The 22,210-nt window shown below is 43.3% G+C and overlaps 1 protein-coding gene across 2 annotated transcripts in view; it reads left to right on the top strand.

Annotated features, from left to right (window-relative positions):
• ZFYVE1 (zinc finger FYVE-type containing 1) overlaps window positions 1-15,814 on the top strand; it is a 36,485-nt gene extending 20,671 nt beyond the window's left edge. The window contains exons 3-11 of one of the 2 annotated variants that reach the window (XM_067557854.1): window positions 732-946; window positions 5,982-6,088; window positions 7,486-7,594; window positions 8,581-8,678; window positions 8,789-8,906; window positions 9,643-9,813; window positions 10,832-11,012; window positions 11,688-11,801; window positions 13,705-15,814. In XM_067557854.1, the coding sequence (XP_067413955.1) occupies window positions 732-946; window positions 5,982-6,088; window positions 7,486-7,594; window positions 8,581-8,678; window positions 8,789-8,906; window positions 9,643-9,813; window positions 10,832-11,012; window positions 11,688-11,801; window positions 13,705-13,937 (1,346 nt within the window). In that variant the 3' untranslated portion in view covers window positions 13,938-15,814. The remainder of the gene's footprint in view (window positions 1-731; window positions 947-5,981; window positions 6,089-7,485; window positions 7,595-8,580; window positions 8,679-8,788; window positions 8,907-9,642; window positions 9,814-10,831; window positions 11,013-11,687; window positions 11,802-13,704) is intronic. The other variant, XM_067557855.1, reaches the window with a different exon arrangement.
• Window positions 15,815-22,210: the final 6,396 nt, after the last annotated feature.

Raw genomic sequence — 22,210 nt, 5'->3', positions numbered from 1 at the left:
CCACATGTGGCAATGCACAGTTGTCCGGCTTGAGGGACAATTATGGGATGTGTGGGTTTTTTTAAAAAGGGCGAGGGATTTGCCTTCCTCTGAACCATACACCATATGCCATTGCTGAAAGCAGGTTCTAGGAGTTGGGAGACTGTTGGTCTGACCTGAAATGGCTAATTCTGTGTTGCTGTTTTTTAGGGGAGGGTAGACATAGACACTCCCTTTCCTGCCATAAAATCTGCATGTAGAATGACCATCTAAGGAGTAGTGGGAATGAAGGTACTAACACTGAGCCTGTCATGGTGTGGCCTGGAGCCAAGAACTGCTGAGTTCTAACACACCTTTACTTAAAGTTAGTTTATTTAGTGTCTGATATTGCAAATTGGCCTCTAATTTTTGGTGCCCAGCTTTAGATCAGTAAATCCAGATTTTCAGAGATACTGACCACTCATAATTCCCATTGATTTCTGTTTTAGCTGTGGATGCTAAGCATCTCTAAACTTCAGTTGTAGGGGACTAACACTGCATCCAAAATCAGAAGCCACTTTTGAAAATGTTTCATTTTTCCAATGGATAAAATGTGGAATATTTGTTTATCTGCATCACAGAAGGGTGGTGAGGAGTAGTTAGGAATGTGAATATAGCACTTTGCATTGTTAAAGCACTGCCTGATTGTTAAATAGTATTATGCTAATCCAGCAGTTGTTAATATACCTGTTACGGCTTTTGAATGGGTATAGATCACCCCTCTGAGATGCCTGAGAAACTCATCCAGGATCGCTTCCGGAAACTGAGCCGCTTCCCCGAAGCTTTCAGCTCAATCCACTACAAGGGAACAAGGACGTACAATCCCCCCACGGACTTCTCAGGACTTAGGAGAGCTGTGGAGCAGCAGCTTGAGAACAATACCACCCGTTCCCCCCGGCAACCTGGGGTTATCTTCAAAGCGCTGAAAGTAAGTAATTTGCTGCAGAGTGTGGCTCGCCAGGGGGTTAGGGAGAGGCACACAGGGTCCTTATTCATGTCTGTGAAGCATTCCCAAGTATCATGAACCTAATAAAGTTCCACACAAAGCTCTAATGCAGAATTGCAGATATCTGGAGAAAAGGCAAATCTTCAGTGTATCTCATGTAGACATATAATGGTTGAATGGGCTGGGTGGACCTCTCCTGGGGGAAGCCAGCAAGAGAGGAGGAGAATAAAGAAGATCTGATGGAGATCCCCTGAAAAATCAGATTGAAAGGTTGAAGGAGCATCAGAAGAGCAAAATCTCAAACCCACACCTGGGAGGAAACTGACTGGGGGAGGAAAGACTTTATTGCAAGTGACAAACAGTTCATGGAGGATGTTTACAAAGACGCTCATGGATCTGGCCAGGAGGAGGTTATTAGTAACTTTCTTAAGAGCAGCATCCATGCAGTGATAAGGGTAGAAACTGAATTCAGCTTGGAAAAGATGATGACTAAGTAGAGGTCTATAAAATCATGAATGGGCTGGAGAAAGTGAATAAAGAAGTCTTTTTTATTCCTTCACATAACACAAGAACCAGGAGTCATCCAATGAAATTAAGAGGCAGCAGGTTTAAAACAAAAAAAAGGAAGTATTTCTTCACACAACACAGTCAACCTGTGGAACTCTTTGCCAGGGGATGTTGTGAAGACCAAAACTATAGCGGGTTCAAGATAGATAAGTTCATGGAGGATAGGTCCATCAATGGCCATTAGCCACAATGGTCCGGGATACAACCCCATGCTTTGGGTGTCCCTAGCTCCTGACTGTCAGAAGCTGGGCATGGACAACGGGGTGGATTACTCACTGATTGCCTGTTCTGTTCATTCCCTCTGAAGCACCTCGCATTAGCCACTATCAGAAGACAAGATACTGGGCTAAGATGGACCAGCGGTCTGACCCAGTAGGGCCGTTCCTATTTTCTAATTGTAAGGGATCTAAAAGGTGAGGAAGTAAAAGCACTGCCACTGGGTACAGACCATATACTCAAGGAGCTGGGAGGCAAAGGGAAGGAGGGAGATGCGGCAGTAGCTGGAGAAGCAAGTGAGATCAAGGGAGGAGGGATTGTTAGGATTAGATACAGTAGCATACTTGAGGGCTGATGGAAAGGAGCTGGAGAGGTGGAAGAGAGAGACTGAAGACCTATCTAATATATCTATGTCCTTACAGGACTCTTATCACCATAATACCTGAGGGCTTCCCAAGTATTTAAAAAATAAGAATAACAATCACTCCCAATAGAGGAGAAAAAGCATGATTATTTTTTATGCATGTATGCTTGTGATGAATTTAGTTCTCCCTCAGTAAGTTGAAGAAAAGAGTTTTGCATCTACTTCTGAAAATGGTTATTTCTGTGGCCACTATTATTTCCTGAGGGAGTGAGTTCCATGGTCTGGATCTGGCTTCTGTGAAAATTCTGACTCCTGAACTCAGATACTGCTTTCTGTTGGTGGACATTTTCATTGCTCCAGGGGAATGTAGCTGTCATGGGAGGTCAGAGTTGTGAAGAGAAAGGTGAGTTGTCAGGGGGTTAGGGCCAGTCCCAGAGAGGACTGTGAATATCAGAACACATGCCTTGAATGAGACTCTGTATTCAGTGGACAGTATGTACAGATAAAAGAATGTTGGGCTGCAGTTTTCACAGTGACCTATGTTACTAAGCAGACTGGCTGCTGTATTTTGTGCCAGTTGGAGTTTTTTTAGGGTCTGTCGCTTCATTACTAGATATGAATTGCAATAATCAAGTCTGGAGATCATAAATGTGGGGATCACCGTGCCCAAGTTTGTATCTGATAGGGTAGAGAGCAGTCTTTGAGCCTCTCTCAGGTTTAAAAAATAAATAAATAAGGGGTGTGTGTGTGGCATTTTTTGTCACAATGGCTATTTAGCCATCCAGTAGCTTTGAGGAGTCCAAAAGGACCCCAAGGCTGTGGTCTGACTGAACAATCTGAGAGCAGATGTTCTCAAAAGTGGGAGATGTTTCCTCTATAACAAGTCCTTCAGAGCTCTTCCCTCTCCTTATCAGCATTGCCTCAATTCTTCTCTGGTTTGAGACTTAGCCAGTTGCTCTTCATCCAGGTGCTGATTTCAGGTAGGCATTGGGAAAGCTGGGAGCCAGTACTGTTTGCATTAGACATAAAGGAGACATACGAACTGGGTATAATCCATGTGGGGCTGGCACTACGGTCTGTGTTGTTTCACCATCTCTGCCGCTGGCTTCCTACAGATGTTGAATTGTATGGAAAAGGATTGACTCTTGTGAGATTCTGCTCCTGAAGGCTTCAAAGAGGAAGGACCATTGCCTATGGCAGCCCTCTAGCCTCAGTCTGAGAAGGACCTGAGATATTTTAATCAAGGCGTTTAACCCCTGCAGCTTCTTGGACTTGAGCCAGGACTATTTTGTGACTGGCCACAGAGAGGTCAGAGCAAGCTGAGAATGGATGTCTTCCCTTGTCTATGGACAGCAGATGATTGTACACCAGAGAAACAAGTGCTGTCTCTGTGCCCTGTTCTGGTCTGAAGCCTAACTGAGAGAAATCCAGGATCCTAGTGAGCTGAAAGATGGCACCGGAGACTGTTTTTTACTAGCTTCTTGATGAGCTTGCAGTTCTATAAGCCAAGGGGATACTGGGATGGCAGCTACCATATGGGAAGGAAGAGACTAGAGGGAGCTTACGTAAGGAGGAACAGTTTAACTTGACCTGCTTCACCCCTCCTGAAGTAGCACTACTAAACATTTAATGTAAGAATGGCCATACTGGCTCGGCACAATGATCCATCTAGCCCAGTATCATGTCTTCCGACAGTGGCCAATGCCAGACGCTTCAGAGGGAATGAACAGAAAAGGGCAATTATCGATTGATCCATCCACTGTTGTCTAGTCCTAGCTTCTAGCAGGCAGAGGTTTAGGGACACCCAGAGCATGGGGTTGCGTACCTGACCATCTTGAGTAATAGCCATTGATAGACTTACCCTCCATGATCTTGTAACAATTTTTTTTTTAAGCCCAGTTATACTTTTGGCCTTCATAACACCCCCTGAAAGACTTGCTTTAAACAATTTGACAGATTTACAGTGCTTTTCAAAACAGTATGGTACTTGTCTTTTCCAAAATGTCTCACAAAGTAAAAATAATCGAGTTTTAATTATTACTACATTATTATTTTACTTTGTGTTTAGTCACCCTAGGGATCATCAGGAATCGATTCCTTGGCAGAGATTGATCCATACGTAAAAGTCTGTACATACAACACTGTATTAGAGACGGTGGTCAGAGCTGGTGCTAGCCCTAAGCAGGAATATTTTTAGGACTTCCCTCCCCACAGTACTAAAACAGGCAAGTTCTTATAAAAAAAAAAAAGTGAATGGGGGTCCCTTTAAGCTGCTTGGGGTCCTAAGCAATTGTTTAGTCTGCTTTTGTATAGCACCGCCTCTGACTATGGTAACTCTAAAGTAGTAGTGAGATATTTAGGTCACTTGTTCAGCTCTTCAGTATTATTTTGATGGACTCTCCAGGAAAACATTACATGGACAGAGTTGCCTATTGGAGGTGATGTTTAGTTCAGGTTTCAAAACCTCTACAAATGAAACTTTAAAATAACATTATTCTACCTCTTTAAAACACTAAATGTAGCTTTTAAATAATTTATAGGAAAGGTTTAAGAACTAGGGTTAGACCCTGTAGCTCAGTGTTAGCAGTGGTGGGCACATTATAAATGCACAAGATAGACAAAGGTCAGCCATTTTGGTACAATGGAGAGATCCATGTTGTTGCGAGGGTAACTGAGATTCAGGATCTGGTAGCCAGCTAGACTCAGATTTGCAGCAAATGTTTTCCTACAAGAGAAAGTATTTTCTTATTTTTAATTCTGTAGATAAAGATTTGACCCTTGGGACCAATAAAGGTCAGGAACAGAGCTCCACAGGGAGGGTGTACGATTCTGAGTATCTAATGGGGGAGGTGTGTGGGAAGAGTCTGTTTTGGTTTGGTTTGGTTTGGTTTTTTTTTTTTAGTGAAAGAAGAAAATTTTTGAGAGGATTTCTTCACCATTCCCCCAGCATGTGTGCTGTGGTGTTTTATTTTTCTCATGTATTTAAGGACTATTGTCACCTCCCCAAACATTTTGTCCAGAGGGTTGCCAGCTCACATCCAGCCCACATCAGTAATAATCAAAAGGCACTAACATTTGAGAGCCATTTAGTGGTTTGTGTGGAATGTGTTTGGCCTCAGTCCAGGTCCTAGTGGAGAAGTGTCTCCATTACAGGAGCTACCATCACAACTGGCCCTAAGTATCATGCTTGTTTGCAGTCTGAGCTGAAAAGCCAAGGACTGAATTGGCCTGTGGAGAGCAAGCTCCCTTTTTGCCACATATGTGGTCCCTGCAGAATAGGCTTGAGGCACTTTGACGAGGCCCCATGAGGGAAACTTGCACTATTTCACCATCGCTAAATTCATTTAAAAAAAAAAAAAAAAAAGACAAATGACAATTAATGCTAATTAATGTACGTCACCCGTCACCTAGTTCAAACCTTGTACAGTGTATTGAATATGTAGGGGCAAGTGCTGTTTCCTTTGCTGTGGAATACAAAACCCTTTTTATCCAGCTATTTTCTCTGTGTCTATGTAACCTTCTTCTTCCAACCCTTTCTGCCCTATCATGGAAGTTAGAGATGGAAAAAACTCTGGAGATCATCCAGTCCATCTGCCTGCCACATGCAAGATTGTTGATCTTGTTGTTAGAAGGAAGGGAGAGGAGATTATATTTTTCCTTTGTAGCTCATACTTATATGGTTTCCTGGTCAGTGTAGCCAATTAGCGACACATCCCAACTGGTCCTCTTCCAGAGAGGAACCCATGAAGTATCCATGAGAAGCCTCTCAGGATGTCCGTGAAGACATGTACCTTTCCAGAAGGCTATCACTGGCCTGGTGAATCAATGTGCTTGTTGTTCCTCAGCAATTTCTCTCACCTTATCTGACAGGCATTGAGCGACCGGTTCAGTGGAGAGATCCCCGATGACCAGATGGCTCACAGCTCCTTCTTTCCGGATGAGTATTTTACCTGCTCTTCTGTATGCCTCAGCTGTGGGTAAGTAGGCAAGAAACTCACCCTCGTCCCTCTGGGAGACAGTACTGCCAAGGTCTGCAGCATCAGAATGTATTCTCATAGTGAGGTCACAAGTACCCCAAAGAAGCATCATCAGCATCAGGTAGTGACATCAGTGTGGTAACACCTTAGTCTGAATACAGAATTTGTATGTTTCCCCTGACATCGGAGCCCATTTGAACTGCTTGAAAAGCAGTTCAATGCATGTACTGTGGGGGCTGCTGTCTGTGGCACAGCTAGACAATATGGTCTTGTTTTCATGTATCTTTATGGCCCTACTTGAATTGTGGGATGATTGTCAAAAAATGGAGTCTGAGTTGTGGACAAGCCATGGAAAATTGCAGAAAAATAATAATGGACTTTATTATTTGCAGCAATAAAGTCCGTTATTACTTTGTCGCAATTTTCTGCTGTTGGCTGCCCGGGGCTTAGAGCGGGGGCTGCCACTTGTTGGCCACCTGGGGCTCCCACTTTCAGCCCTGTACACAGCGGGGCTCCCACTGTCAAAACTGCGGTGGAACCGAAGTATTGCGGAATCTGCAATTTCCGCAGTGTCGCAATTTTGCCCACATCCCTTCCCAAGTAGTGTTCATAAGCATGTGATCTCAGAACTGTGCAAGTCCGCCAAAGGGCAGAGTGTGAAACGCGGGGTCTACAAAAATCCCGTGATGTCAAAAATAATTGCCACGTGAGACTTTCTGCAATATTCATTACATAAACATCACCAAATCAAACATCCACCCAGCCTTGGATTGTGACCTCTGGCCTGTGACTAGCAGCCACACTCCATGGGACTGATGATATTTTGCATACTAACCAGTCGGATGCGTCAGAACTTGAGTGCAAGGCTTCTAAGGAAAGCCCAGGTAGTGCGGGAACTGGTGCTGGTAACTCAGTAGTTGGCAGTCACCCCTCTGATACTGTACTGAGCTGTGTCAGCATGATGCCATGGAGGACTGTGCTGCTGGAAGTCCTGTCAATCAAATAAGATGTAAAACTAGGTTCCCAGTTTTTTGTGGTCATTAAAGATTCTCTAGCACTCTTTGTAAGAGCTGGGATGTTAGCTCTGGTGTCTTGGCCAAATTCCAAACATGCTTAGTTCCATCTAGATTCCCTGTGAAGCACCTATTCACTTCAAGCACTAAATTGCTGTATAATGTTGCTGTAAAACCGGTGTTGTACCTCACTCCATGGTGGCTGCATTTCAGTGGCCCATGGCACATTTTTGTTGGATGTACAGCTTTTAAAGTGCTTTGGGATTAAATATAAGATATTGACTAAAACCTAGTTTAGTTCTGGCAACTTAACTGACCTTATACAGAGGTCTGTCCTGTATCAGTGACTCTCTAGCCTGCTCACTGTTTGCTTTTGAACTCCAGGTGTGGCTGTAAGAACAGCATGAACCATGCAAAAGAAGGAGTTCCTCATGAAGCCAAAAGCCGCTGCAGATACTCCCATCAGTACGATAACAGAGTCTACACCTGCAAGGTGAGCAGAGCCCTAAGGACAGGGTCCAGTACGTGGAGAAGGAGAAGAGGGGAACCCACACCTTGGGAACATAGGTGGTGGATATAATAGGCTTGGGGAGGCTGTCTCCCCAAACAGCCACTGCCAGAAGCTCCTGCTCTGCCTCTCTGCCCTGCCCACGTTCCACCCCCACTCCACCTGCTGCTCGTGCCCCTCCCCTGAGGTCTCCCCCAAGAGAGGCGAGCAGTGGGTGGGCGAGACCTCAGGGGAGGGGCAGAGAGGGAGCAGGGATGGAGCGTGGGCAAGGCCTCAGTAGGAGGTGGAGTGGGACCACAGTCTGAGCACTTGTGCACTCTCATTTACCCTCCCCAAAGGCAGGAGTCATGTGTCGCCTGTGCCTGGGAATGAGGAGTATTACTCACACATGCCTGTTGTCTTGATCCTCTTCTCTGTTGAAGACTCATGCGAACAGCCCTTTGGCCTTGACTGAGTAACAAGATTCCAGTTGATCTTTAACAGTGTTTTGTTCTGTTTGACGGCAGCCCAGTTGACATACTGCTTGCATTTTTTGCTGTCTGAATAACTGAGGGCTGCTTTCCTGCTATTTACCAGGATAGGTTGAGCATTCGATGTTGCCCTTCAGTCTCTGTACACTGAATGTATAAGTTCTTTTATTGCTCTCCCTATTTCCTTCTGTCCACCCCTAATGTTAGTTGATTTATTTTTGAAGTGCATGTAACTCAAAGGTCACGTGTAGGAGCCTGGGGGGTTACTTCACCCACAGCCATATTTGTATTGTTGTTTAGATAAATGACATCATTTGGGAAATAGTGGACAAAAATTTCATTATCAATGATGGGATCCGTCACATGGGATCCATCCTTTAGCAAACAATCTCCACGCACACCAAATAAGGCCTTTAAACCCACTCATGACCAGACAGACACATGGGACTTGATGTCTGGGATTCCAAAACATGTTATTTTAATAAAACACTCATGTTCCAGGCTTGTTACGAACGTGGGATGGAGGTCAGTGTGGTACCAAAAACATCTGCTTCTACTGATTCCCCTTGGATGGGCCTTGCCAAGTATGCCTGGTCAGGGTGAGTGCAGGAGCAGGCAGTCTTTCTGCTCTCCCTTTCCTTTCCTCTGCCAACTCCTTTGGGCCTTCAATCTCTGGTTAGGTAACAGTTCTCCTTGTTCCTCACTGCAGGTATGTGATTGAGTGCCCCAACTGTGGAGTGGTATACCGCAGCCGACAGTACTGGTTTGGGAACCAAGATCCTGTGGACACAGTAGTTAGGACAGAAATTGAACACGTCTGGCCAGGAGTAAGTCTGGTTGTTGGGGTGCTTTTGAAGTGTGGGTTGGTTGTTTGTTGCTTGCTTGCTTGCATAATGGCAGAAAAAATGGACTGATTCTCACTATGGCAGGTGCCCCTGCCGCTTGAAATATGGAGCCCCTTTCCAGAAAGGTCATCCTCAGGGCAAAAGGCAGCCAAGTTTTGCCCAAGTGAACATTAAAAACTGGATTGGACACATCGCCATGTTGCAGTGGTCCCCAAAGAGATGAGCTAGAAAACCTAACTGGTCTTTTCCATCTCTAATTAGTAAAATTATTCTACATTTTTATAGTGGCTTTCATCCCAAAGTGCATACATTCCCCACTGAAATCCAGCCACCTGCTGCACAATATGCTGAACAGTGGAAGCAGGGACACTTTAGCAAATCTCTTCTTACAGAAAGTGCCATGGAATATTCAATATCAACATGAGACAGGACAGGAGTTTTTGTTTTTTAAGTCCCTCGGAAAGTTTCACGCACAGTACATTGAATGGTGCTCGGCCTACCTTGGAATAAGAGCTGGGTTGAACTTGTCAACCCTTCTCTCTCCTCCCTCCCCACCCCACCCCGCCAAAAAGAGTGGAGTGTGATTCTTCTAGGTGTTGCTCTCCAGTTTAATAGCAGCAGTGGATGGGCATTTGCTCCAAGAAGCATCTGCTTAGGAGAAGTAAACATTTCCTTCTCCATTTTTTCCATTTTAATGTAAATCCCTATTGTGTTCTAGACGGATGGATTTCTGAAAGACAACAACAATGCAGCTCAGCGCTTGTTGGATGGGATGAATTTCATGGCACAGTCTGTGTCTGAGCTCAGCCTGGGACCCACGAAAGCTGTGACCTCTTGGCTGACGGACCAGATTGCCCCTGCCTACTGGAGACCCAACTCGCAAATCCTGGTATGTAGCAGCTGCCATACTTTAATGCTGTTGAGAGAACCTCCTCCCTTTGTTTAGCTGAACATACCCTTCCCTTGACATCTTATCCAAATAATAAAATGACAAAGTAACCAGTTAAAAAATAATCCGATAGATTTCAGGTGCCTCTTCTCATATGGATTGCAAACTGCAGCTCATCCACCTCCAGCAGCTCTTCAGAGACAATGGCAATGCCCCCTGCTATTCCCGTTCTTGGTTTGGTCTGAGAAGGATAACATCAGATGTCTTGTCCAGCCCTTCTTCCCCAGATGTGAAATTTGTCCCCTTGTTTTTCTACTGACCATTTCTACTGCTTCAGGTTTGACCCATTCCCACCGTCAATACTGTTGACAAAAATTCAGGCTCCCACAATCCTGTTCTTGAACATAAAGAATCAAATTTTTGCATTCCCACTTTTGCAGGTGCAACAGATTTGGACAGAGTATGAAGCTGGAGATGAATACTTGGCCCTTACAATTAAATTAGAAAAAGACTCCCAGCTCCTTTGAGAAAGCATATAAAAGGAATCGGGCAGATGGCTAAAATGGAAATGACCATCTTATCTTTGTTTCCCAAAACCTTCAAATATCCACAGTTCAATTGCCAGTCTTGTAGGCATCCAAGAAAGCATAGCTGTAACGATTCACAGCTGTGACCACAGGGATCATGGTAAAGCTGCTGATCTAGGCACAGCATGCGTGCATTCCCATGGATCCCTTCTCTGGATATGAAGCCATGGAACCAGAAGGACAAAGCTGGCACCACTCAGAGTGCTGTCTCTGCCCATGACACTTCAGTGAAAGGCATCAAAACATTTCTGCGGTATAAGTACAGATCAGTTAACTGTGAGACTTAAAATACTTTCCCCATTCATGCAGGATCCAGTCACTTTCATGGGTGCCACAGCCCCTGCCATCTTGTGATCCAGCTCTCTCATGCTTTCCTTATCTAATTAGGAAAATCAAATTAATAGTCTCTCTTTCTGTTTTGTCTTGTTTAGAATTGCAACAAGTGTGGCACGTCCTTTAAAGACAATGATACTAAACATCACTGTCGGGCCTGCGGGGAGGGCTTCTGCGATGGCTGCTCTTCTAAGACTCGCCCTGTCCCTGAGCGGGGCTGGGGACCAGCCCCAGTGAGAGTGTGTGACAACTGCTATGACAGCAGGGGCATCCAGTTAGGTAATCCTGACCTGACTGTGCTAGTTCTGGGAATGGAAGGAAATTCTCCACCTTCCTGTCAGTATTAACCACATGTTGTGTCTGAAATCTTAGCACTGACTCCTTTTTATCGAAAGCCCCGTTCCAGGGCAGGATGTGAACTTGGCCCATAAATTGATCCAGCCTCCCAACTGATGCCCTCATAATGGGTGTAGATGGTGCCATTCTTTGGGGTTACACACCACCTCAGAGCAGGATTTGAAGTAATGTTTGTAAATGCTTCTGGTGGAGAAAGCAGATGAACTCCGAGAGAACTTTTTTTTTTATTGCAAATACCATTCACAAGAAATTACTGAGAAATCTGATCTCTTGGCAGAATTACTTTTAAAATTGGACTTTATCCCAATATACCAGAAGGCAACGACATCTCCTACTGGTGGGGAGATAGCAGACCATATCTTGTCCACTTGGGTGGAGGAAATGTGTAACAGTGAAAGTCATGCAAATTTCCCAAGTGAGGGCGGGATGGATGTGAAATAAAGGCGGTGTGGCGTTTGCATGCACTGGGATGCCAGAGAGCCCCAGACCTGTGCTAGGTGCCGCACCTAGCCAAGTTACCTGGGTTTAACATTAGTTAACTGAGACTTGGCAGGAACTGTGCCTTGAGTTTTGAAGCATAACTCTTCTGTCATGCAGATGTGCCCGAATCACAGACAGAGGAGGAAGGTGGGACGCTGATCGCCAGGAAGGTTGGTGAGGCGGTGCAGAACACTCTTGGGGCTGTGGTCACTGCCATAGACATCCCACTAGGTGGGCACTCTTTCCTTCCAGTTGTTTTTATATCTAGGAACATTTTGGTTACATATGTCAGAGCTGTTTGTTAAACTTCAGTGCTTGAAATGAGCTGGCATAGCATACTAACACATCTTACCCCAGTGTGCCAATATAGGTTAAGGGTCCCCCTCCTGACATCTGCTGGGCCCTGGTCTCGCTCTCTACACTTCCTCTACTTTCTCAGCTTTTTTTTCCCCTCCCAGTTTACACCACCTTATTTCTATTCTCTCCACAGTGGAGCATCATAGATGCTTGAGTTCTGAGTAACTCTTCTTCCTCTGATACGCCAGTAGGGTTGTTGCAATGATCTGCCAGACTGAGTTTCCAAGACTGTACTTAAAAAATTGTGGTCAAACTATGAGGCATTCTATCAGGTTTTTCAGAGGTTCTGAGTGCCTGCAGCTCCGGTTGACATAATTGGGATCTATGGGTGCTCAGCACTGCAAATCAAGACCAAGAAATTTAAACATTCAGTAGGTAAATGATGGGAAAGTAACTGGGAGGATGGTCCTTAATGCTGAACTTAGTACAATGACAGCGTGCTGGTTGTTAGTGCACTGGGTACCAGCCCATGTACTTCAGCAAACGCCTGGGTTTAAGTGTTGTTCCACAGCTGAACTGTCCTTTGTCCTGGTGACCAAAGTCCCACAGGAGGTAGACCGCAGTAGAGGGTGATGAACCGCATTAACCACTGATCAGACCTTCTCTCCATTGCTCTGCCTGGAATTTTGTCAGGCTGGCAGACCTTTTATTAACTAATAAAATGGAAGCAGCAATGAAGTTGCCAGATGTTGGTGTTGCCACCATTGTACACATACCTGGAAGAGTGATGGTTACGTTGTTTTGGCCACCCAGTTGAATCACAATGGACTGAAGATAAGGCAGAGAGAGCCAATGTTCTCTAAATGAGTCGTGGCAGGAGGAGGTGTCCACCCCCACTTGCCCTCAATGGCCTTCTGCAAAGAATGGCAAAAGATTAGCAAAAGTGGGGCTGTGCTTTCCTTCAAGCCCAGAACCTTTGCCTGTCTTGGCACTCTACGCTGATTGTGGCATCATTCCAGTAAGCCAGGGAGATTTGATCACCCTGTTCTCTAAGCGACAAGAGTAGGGGTTAAAGAATAATGGCTGCCATTCTTTCACAGTGCAAACTACAAGAAGCTCATGTCATTGTGGGCTGCATGGCCTCCAGAGATCTATTAGATCTACTTAACTTGGTATGCCAGGCTGAATAAGATTTAATGCAGGAATTTTCATGTTCAGGTCGCTGCTCCAAATCCAGCCAAGGTCACTAGTGACCAACAGTTGTAAGCCACTGATAGCTATTGGTGCCTGAGGTGAAATGAACTGCAGTTCTCAGTCTGGTGACTAGTAGATGGGCATCCACATCACATGCCATAAATTGGTATCCTGGGTGGTGGTTTTAGCAAAAAGATCTAGGATTGAGTGAGACTTGGAGATCTGGCCCTTGACTTGGTCAGGGTTGAGTGTGGAGGGGAAGCGTGCAGAGCCACTATGCATGTTGTGCCTATTGTGTGGATAGAGGACTTCATTCTCTAGGGCTACCAAACCAGCTCTAACTAATTAATTTATTATTATTGTTATTTATTAAACAATGGTGTAGTGGCGATAGGGTCCCCCTTTTTAAAAAGAACAATTCCATTTAATTGGGTAGGGGCAGAATATGAACAAATTTGGAATAGCTGCACTACTAGCAGATGCCTGTTAGAATGAAGTGTGCTGTGGGCAGGTCTTAATTTCCTTAATGAGCTCCTTGGATAGGCACAGGCGTGGTGTGCAGTCCTTGGGTCCTTCCCCTCCTCTTCCTTAGCAAAGAAGAGGAGACATTCTAATTGCTCTGGTTCTTTCTAATCCTTTGTAGGGCTTGTGAAAGATGCTGCCAGACCAGCTTACTGGGTGCCGGATCACGAAATCCTGCACTGCCACAGCTGCCAGAAGGAGTTCAACATCAAGCTCTCTAAACACCACTGTCGCGCCTGCGGCCAGGGATTCTGCGACGAGTGTTCAAATGAGCGCCGAGCGGTCCCCTCCCGCGGATGGGATCATCCAGTGCGAGTCTGTTTTAACTGCAACAAGAAACCTGGTGATCTTTAACCGCAGCTTCCTGTCTGGGTCCTTCAAAATTCCTTAGGTTCTCAGGGTTAGAAAAAAATATTTGGTCTCCTTTTCATCTGTTGCAGCCAGAGTGCATGTTTCTGATCTCCAGCCTGCTCTCATGTTCTAGCCATCCTGGAATGCTGGGAAATGAGCTTGAGTGAGTAAACTGGACCTTCAGGTTTTAATTGCAAGTTGATTGTGGAAGAAGGGGAGCTCACCTGTAAATGAGCAATCCAAAATCCAGTGTATTTTAATCCAGTTTAAACATCTATACATATATCTATATAATTTTAGTATGTTAAGAATGCAGGTGGCTAGTGAAGCTTTGAATATTTCTATTTCAAATAAGAGATGCAGCAGTTCCCTGCTGTGCTGGGTCGAATTCATAGCCACTGCAGTGCCTTCTAATTCTCCTCTTGAAGCATTTTGCTGATCACATGGTCCTATTGTAAAGGTTTGGACCCTTTGCTGCCAGGAGGGTCCAAAGCTCCCCAAGTGTTGATGCATGAATCACATCTGATAATGGGAAGGGCCCTGCCTCTGGAAGCTCCACCTCCTGGCACTAAAGGGTTTGCAAAATCCATTTTAATTGTGGTCACAAATGGTAGTCTGGCAGGTCATGGGACTGCAGTGCAAGGGAGTAGAGGTGAACCTAGCACCAAGGCAGAGACCAAGCCAGCATTGTTGAAGGGAAAACAAATGATGTGGAAAATGCCAGGGCATCTTTGGTAATAGCCATTTCCACTTCAGCACAAGATCACAAGTTAGCAGGGCCTCGCTCTTCTTGACCTATGCACTTGGATTTCTTTCTGGAGGACTTTATCTGCTTTATGAGGTTTATCCCAGACTAAGAGGCTTGTGTCCAGAATGAGGCAAGTGTCAGTTTTCTGGAAGATCTCATGACCTGCAGTCTAGTGTTTGCTAGGTTTACTAAAGTTTTAAGTCCCAAATCCGTGGTGCCACTGATGGTCTTGCAGATGGGCGCGTAGAAACGGCACAGATTTGACTGTGATCTTTCTTTAAAAAACCAACAACCAAGCCTACAGATCCAACTGGAAAACAGGAATCTCTTCTCGGCTCTTAGCAAGTGGCACTCACTGGACTCTGCCCTTCCATAAAGGCCTGCATTGAACCACTAAGTCTATCAGCAATGAGCAAACCACTGAGCTTAGCTGTGATACTTTCCTGTGGATTTTGCCTCTCATGGACAAGAAATAAGAGACCATCGTGAACTGAGCATTTGGCTTGTGTAGACAAAGGATGTTCCCATGGAGGAGACTTTTCTCCAAGTGTAGTGGCTGGACACGATACCCTGAAATGATTTAATCCTACCTGTTAAACGTGCCCTTGTGTAGCTCAATGACCAACACCCTCTTTTAGGACTATATTATTAAATTAACTGCTATAAAAGACTAGACCTTCTGAACAGGTGTGCTAGCTTCATCCTTGTAACTAATTGTTCTTGCTCATTCACCCGAAGGAACCTGTTTGCAAAGTGACCACCCCTGGCAGATGTTCCCAGTCTGCACACCGAAGCAGAAATGGAATGTGTTGTAGGAAACCTTTCCTTCTGGCTACACTTGCCAGAGACTGAGTTGTATTTTGTAATCAAAGGCTGTTATAAGCTGACAGTCACCTTAAGGGGAGGAGGGATAGAAGTGGGTAACAGTCCTGTCTTTGAAAAGACATTTTACAGCATAGCTCTGTACTTTGAGCTGTTTAATTTTGAATAGGTTGTGGACAATAAAGTTAAGATTTGTAGCTGGTTTGAAGGCCATGCCCTGTGTGGCCTCCATGCATGTAGCTTTACTACCATGTTAATGCACAAAGAGAAACCATCCATGACATTCCTTGTATAAAGCCTTCACTTCAGAGTCTTTGTGTCATTGACTTGTTGAAATTCCGTCCTGCCACAGGAAGGTGTAGCACCTCAGTCCATTTAAGACAAAGTGCTGTCTATGCATTTCTAGCACACACATTGCTGTGGTATCTGAGTGACTGTTGGGATATGGAGTCCAAACCTGACTGAAAGTTCTAGTGCTATGGTGGTGCTGGGATTGTGCTGAGATCTCGTCAGCAAAGCAAGTTCCCTTTTATTTTGCTTACCTGAAATGGGGTTGATGTCAGTGTCTCTGGACAATGACAAGGGGGACAATGTGATAACTGAGCATCAGTAAAATAAAGAAGAGGGCAACAGGTAACCCTATTTAGGGTAACAACAGGAAAGGTAAGAGACTCAGCTAAGGCCTTGTCTACACAGAAAAGTTGCACTGGTTTAACTTACATCACTTTTCAAACTAGTTTAATTAAAGCGGTGCACATTTCTTTGTGGACTCTTTCAGTTTAAATGGTTTATTTCAGTTTAATTTAAACTGGTTCCTAATCCATTTAAACTAATGTGAAATAAATCACTTACACCAGAATAAGAGTGTCTGCATGGGGGTTTGCATCTGTTTAACTAAATCAGTTTAACTTCACACTTCAGATTATACTGGTACAACTTTCCTAGGCAGACAAGGCCTAAGTTTTAATGCTGTGTGCTCTCTCTATGAGAGTGCTTGGGTAGAGGGAGAAAATGAAAAAAGATTATCTGGTTACAAAAGCCTTCCAGGAGAAAAAATGCTGTATACCACTGCTCTAAGCTGTCCACTATAGGCCCTCCCCTTTCCCTATTCTGACAGCATTAGGTATCATGATTGTGGGGAGAATAGAGCACAGGCTCTAGTTAGACTTTTCCTTTCCCTGTTCCAAAACGAGAATCAAATTCAAAGTCCTGCTGTTATGTTGGAATACAGTCCTCAAGAGAAAGCCAGATGTACTAGATGTTACTAGACAGCTCAGCATTAGCTGTTGGTTCAGAACTTTGTTCATTTCCCAGTGAAGTCAATGGAAGGATTCGTGTTGACTTAAATGGGAGCTGGATCAGGCACTTAAAGGAGATAAATGTGCCTATAGTGCATGCATAAACTGAGCCCAGTAGAAGCTGGGATTAACAGACTTCTGTGTCTGAGGCATTAGTGTTTCATAAGCAAATGACTTTGAACAACCCCCTCTCCCTTGAACCTAGACAGGGCTCTGTATTTCTGCAGTCACTTAAGCTAATCTGGAAACAATCTGAAAAATGAGTGTTACCTGCTTAACAATTCAGTGTTAAGTAAGTAATACTGCAGCATTCAAGGCAGGAAGTGGAAACCCCATTATGAAGGCATGGGTTTTTATTAGGAAAAGAAGGACTTGAAATAAGCTCATTCTTATTTATTTGTATTACCATAGCAACCTAGGAGCCCTAGTCATGGACTAGAACCCCATTGTGCCAGGCACTGTACAAACACAGGAGAAAGACGGTGCCTGCCCCAAGCTTACAGTCTAAGCTTGTGACCTCTTCCCAGAAAAGCTGTGCTTGCAGACACTCCCGCAGCAGCTGAACGGAGTGACTTTTGCAAAAGTCCATCTCCAGGCATCAGTAGCCTTTCCTGAGCTCTGGAAAAGCGCAAACTGGAGCTTGCTTCACGATATCAGCCTGGATGAGGTGTAGTAGTTTAATTAAGTTGACTTGGGAGATGGGGAAAACACTAATAATTGAAACTGAGGAATGAAACATGACAGGGTTAAAAGCAAAACCTTACTTCCTGTTAAATGAAAAATGCAATTCTCTCAGTGTATTTCAAAAAGACTAGTTTATGGGTTTTATACATTACTGATTAGTGAGTCACTGTTAAAGTCTGGCAAATCAAGGTGGGAGATTGGCCTTTGGACTGACTTACACAGTTCACTGTACTGGTAATATTTTCGTGGCTGGAGTGAATATTTGTCTTGGCGAGATTATTAATTTGTCTTTCTGAGACATGGCAAGATAACTGTTTTGCTTTACAGAATGAAGTAGTCTGTGTTTGATATTAGTCTTTTGCCAGAAAAGCGATGTCAGATTCACAGTGGACTGAGAAACCACTACATCTTTTCTAATTAGCAAATGTGGCAAAAAAAATTATTAAAATAAGAATCATGTGACTTGATTAACATGCCAGTATGCCTGACAGTTTGAAAATAATTCTTTATGCCAGGTGTACAGCAAGCAGCTCAGATTTCAGGAAGAGGAAAGGTAGATGATTTTGTTCTTTGCTCAGACTTGTTTACTTCAAATTTCATCCGCTGTGTCAATTACATGTAAATTGGTATACATTCCTCTGAATAGAGGCGATAGATTTTCCTCTCCGATTTTGAGCCAGACACAGTATGAGCTTTATCTGTTACTATAAATTTTCTCACTTTCAGATGGCCCTATGCTGTGAAATTTTTGGGCTAAAGTCAGAGGCAACAAAGGTATATATTGCGCATAGTGACTGTAGGCTACTGGAACTTAGATAATGAGAGGGTGGAAAAGCAGGGTTGCAACAGGAAAAGCAGCTAGCAGAAGGATGTGTGTGTGTGTGGGGGGAAAGGCTTCTGTCTTTGACCCTCCTTTTCCTGCTACAACCTCACCCTTCTACTCTATGTAGACTGAGAGTTGTACTTTCTCCAGTTTACTTGCTTGTAATTGACACCCCCCATTTGTCACTCCTGAATTGCACCTTGTCTGAGGCCTGGAAAGCAAGACAATCCCTCCCCTGCCCATGGTCTCAAAACCGCTGGGTTTTTTTTATGTTGTGCCTTGATAGAGCTGCTGTGTCCTGCAACAACTAGTCTGTCTGCTACAGCATCCCCTAGTGCCCCAGCAGAAGCCCTGGGGAAACTGACCAGTTCCCAAGTTATTATGAAAGGGGGATTAGCCTATGTATTAACAGCATTAAAGCTTTTGGGTTTCGCACTTGCCCATACAGAGAACTAACTGTGGTTCTTTTACATGAAGTTCCCTTACCCATATAGCCAGCCTGCTAGAGTTTTAAGCGCTGGTCTCTCATTTTTGTCTATTGAACATCTTCCCTTTTTCATGTTGAATTGGACAACCTATGCTTTCAATGACCATAGCTCCAGGTATGTGCTAGTTTTTGGTATTAAGCACCTGTCAGAAGCAATTTGGCTTAGATCCTCAAAGATGCTTAGTGCCTTAATTCCCACTGATTTCAATAGGAGTTAGGCACCTAAACACCTTTGAGAATCTGGGTCTTTGGTATCAATAGATTTTTCCTTGCTTCCCAAGATTAAAAGGGGACTGACTGTCTTAGAATAAGAACTGCTTGACATATTATTAAAATTTTCTTTGAGTAAAAAAATATTTTTGACAAGGGAATTTTTCTTTTTGATGGGGGGGGGGGATCCTATTTTTCCTCATGTTTTTACTTTTTTCTCAATGAGTACAAAAAGTGAAAGTAAGGTGGGAAGAAAGCAGAGGGTAGATTTGAAATTTTTCATTGAAAAAAAAATTCATGAAAAATTTCTACTGAAATGGGAAAAACAAATAGCCATTGATACCGAAGTGGTACTGCTAAGGGCTTAAGAAATTCAGGATACTGAGACTAACTAGCACAAAGTTACAGCAGGTGGAGCTAAAATGATTGAAAGCATCAGTTTTAAAATGAAACAGAGGGTAAAAGAGCTGCCTGGCTTTAATGAGGGAGCTGCTTGTGAAAGGTACTAATAGATAGAACAGGGCAATGCCAATTGTATTTTGTCATTTAAAAATAAGGTGGAGGGGTTTTGCTTTCCTGCTGTCGTCAAAATCAAAGATTTAGTTTCAATCCATTTTACATTTTTCAGCTGTAGAAAAACAATCAGAGCTTTTATTACAGAATGAGAGAATCATACCATGCACAGGTATACAAACAACAAAATTATGATCTTCCCCCAAACATCTCTGCTTATTACATAAAAGTACCCTGACTTGTCTGTTTTGTTAGTCAGCAACCATAATCCACATATTGCATTTTGAAACTATTCAAGGTCTTCACAGTGAAAGACAGTTCAGCTGAGAGATCCTGGCAATGCCAGAACATGAGAAAATTACTGTTGTCAAGCCTTGCAAATCAACAATTAAGTGTGGCAAGAAGTTAATGTAAGTCAACAACGTGGCAGTTGCTAAAGAGAAAGATCAGTTGTTATTGTAACTAAGCAATGAAGTGTATTTAGGTTTTTCACTTCTATCATCTGCTGAAATGACCGCTAACCCTTACAAAAATTCAAGTACAGTAGAACCTCAGAGTTACGAACACCTTGGGAATGGAGGTTGTTCATAACTCTGAAATGTTCATAACTGAACAAAATGTAATGGTTCTTTCAAAAGTTTACAACTGAACAGTGACTTAATACAGCTTTGAAACTTTAATATTCAGAAGAAAAATGCTGCTTTTAACATCTGAATTTAAATAAAACAAGCACAGAAATAGTTTCCTTTGTCAATATTTTTTAAAACTTTCCCTTTATTTTTTTTGTAGTTTTAGTTTAACACAGTACTGTGCGGTATTTGCTTGTGTGTGTGTTTGTGTGTCTGCTGCTGCCTGATTGCATACTTCCGGTTCCAAATGAGCTATGTGGAACCAGTCAGTTCGTAACTCTGGTATTCGTAACTCTGAGGTTCTACTGTATATGGTGTAACGGTATTTCCAATGTAATAAATCTTCTGATCACTGCATTTAATTACAGATTAAGTCACTAATTAATGTAGTTTACATACTGTATAAGTAAAAACATATCAAAAAGAAAGTTCTGCTATTGCAAAGCTGGGCTTGTAGAATTCAGCTTCTTTAGAAATCAGAGTTTCACTGGGGTTAGATTAATTGTAGAAGTTTTAATTGTAGAAGTTTCCTGTTGGAGGCTTTGAAGCCTTCTGATTTCTAATACTTTCAAATGGGAATTAAGTTCTTCCATTTCTACTCTGGAAAGCAGTTCTACAGCAGCAGACTGGATTTTTTAGTGGGAAGCAGTAGTATCTAGATAGGGGCTATCAGAAAAACATCACAACTGTTCATAGCTACAGCAGTACTATAACAGTGACAGGTAGGGTGGACAGTTGTGGTCTATTGGTTTGAACATGGAAAGTCAGGAAACCTGAATTATATTTCAGACTCTGCCTCTAACTTACTTGCCCACACCCTGAACAAGTCACTTAATCTCTTTATAAAGTGAGGATAATCATTTTGTGAAGTGCTTTGATTCCTTTGACAGCTATGAATGGAAAAGGCAGTCGAGAGAAAGTACATTGTGCTATTATCAGCTAGGTCTGGATCCTGTAAACACTGATGTAGGTGCTTAACTTTAGGCATGAACGTAGGCTCATTGACTTCAATCTGACTACTCGCATGTTTGAAGTGATGCACAGACATAAGTGTTTGCAGGACTCAGCTTGAAATGGCACCCTCCACTGCTAAACAAGAATGCCATTTACTCAAAGGGCGATGTTATGCAATTTATTTTAAAAAATTCATCTTCCCCTGCACTCCCAGCACTTACTCTGCACCCGCATCACAAGCTTAATTACAAGCCTTAGCTGGAGAGATTTTGGCAGGGGGTTGGGATGAATGTGTCTGTGGGGGCTCATCATGAGCGCTTAACTCACGTGGAAACAGCAGACACACCAAATGAGCTTCTTGCATTTAAAAAGTCTTTGCCTGAAGGGGAGCAAAGAAAGCATCAGAAAAAACAAGATGCCTTCCTGCCACACTTATTTTAGCTCGTGTTCCCACAAACTGTACATAAATATTACAGGATTCTTATCCTCACAGAAATGAGGAGGGTTCTGACTAGAGCTGGGAGAACAGTGAGGGGGGAGGGAAATTCTACATGCACTGTTTTAAATTCAAGAATGAATTTTGATTCAATTGAGTTCATAATCCCTGTCCATTTTGCTTTCTGTGAATGTCTGAGCAGCTCAGTTGTACTAGCAGGAATGCCTGTACAATTGCCATTTAGTACTCTAAATGCCAATTCTCAACTGAACAGTAGATGGTAACAGTCACCATTTGTACCAAGTTGGTTAGTTATATAGTCATATTTCTGTTCCCTGATTAGATGTAACTTATGTAACTTATGTAACTAACCAACATAGCACATTGAGACCATTACAATATTTATAACTTGGAAATTATATTAAGAGTTAGTAACTGAAGGAATTACCTAGTTATTTGTTCCCTGAAGTTAATCTGAGAATTTTTCAGTCTGTATGTAAAGTTTTTGCAAACAGGGACGACAGTGTGGTCCTCATGGTGTATATTATTTAGTGGCATTTGTCTGAACACACTTCTGCAGAGTACCTTTTTTCCAGTAAAGGAAGCAGTCTCCTTAATGTTTCACTGCTCTAGCAAGGAGTTTTGTGTTTCAGCAGTAAGTGGTGGTGTGGA

This window comes from Emydura macquarii, unplaced genomic scaffold, assembly GCF_026122565.2.
Source record: "Emydura macquarii macquarii isolate MOO-44397 ecotype Brisbane River unplaced genomic scaffold, CSIRO-AGI_Emac_v2 contig_1876, whole genome shotgun sequence".
Classification (NCBI taxonomy): domain Eukaryota; kingdom Metazoa; phylum Chordata; order Testudines; family Chelidae; genus Emydura; species Emydura macquarii.
This window is presented reverse-complemented; position numbering and strand designations above follow the sequence as displayed.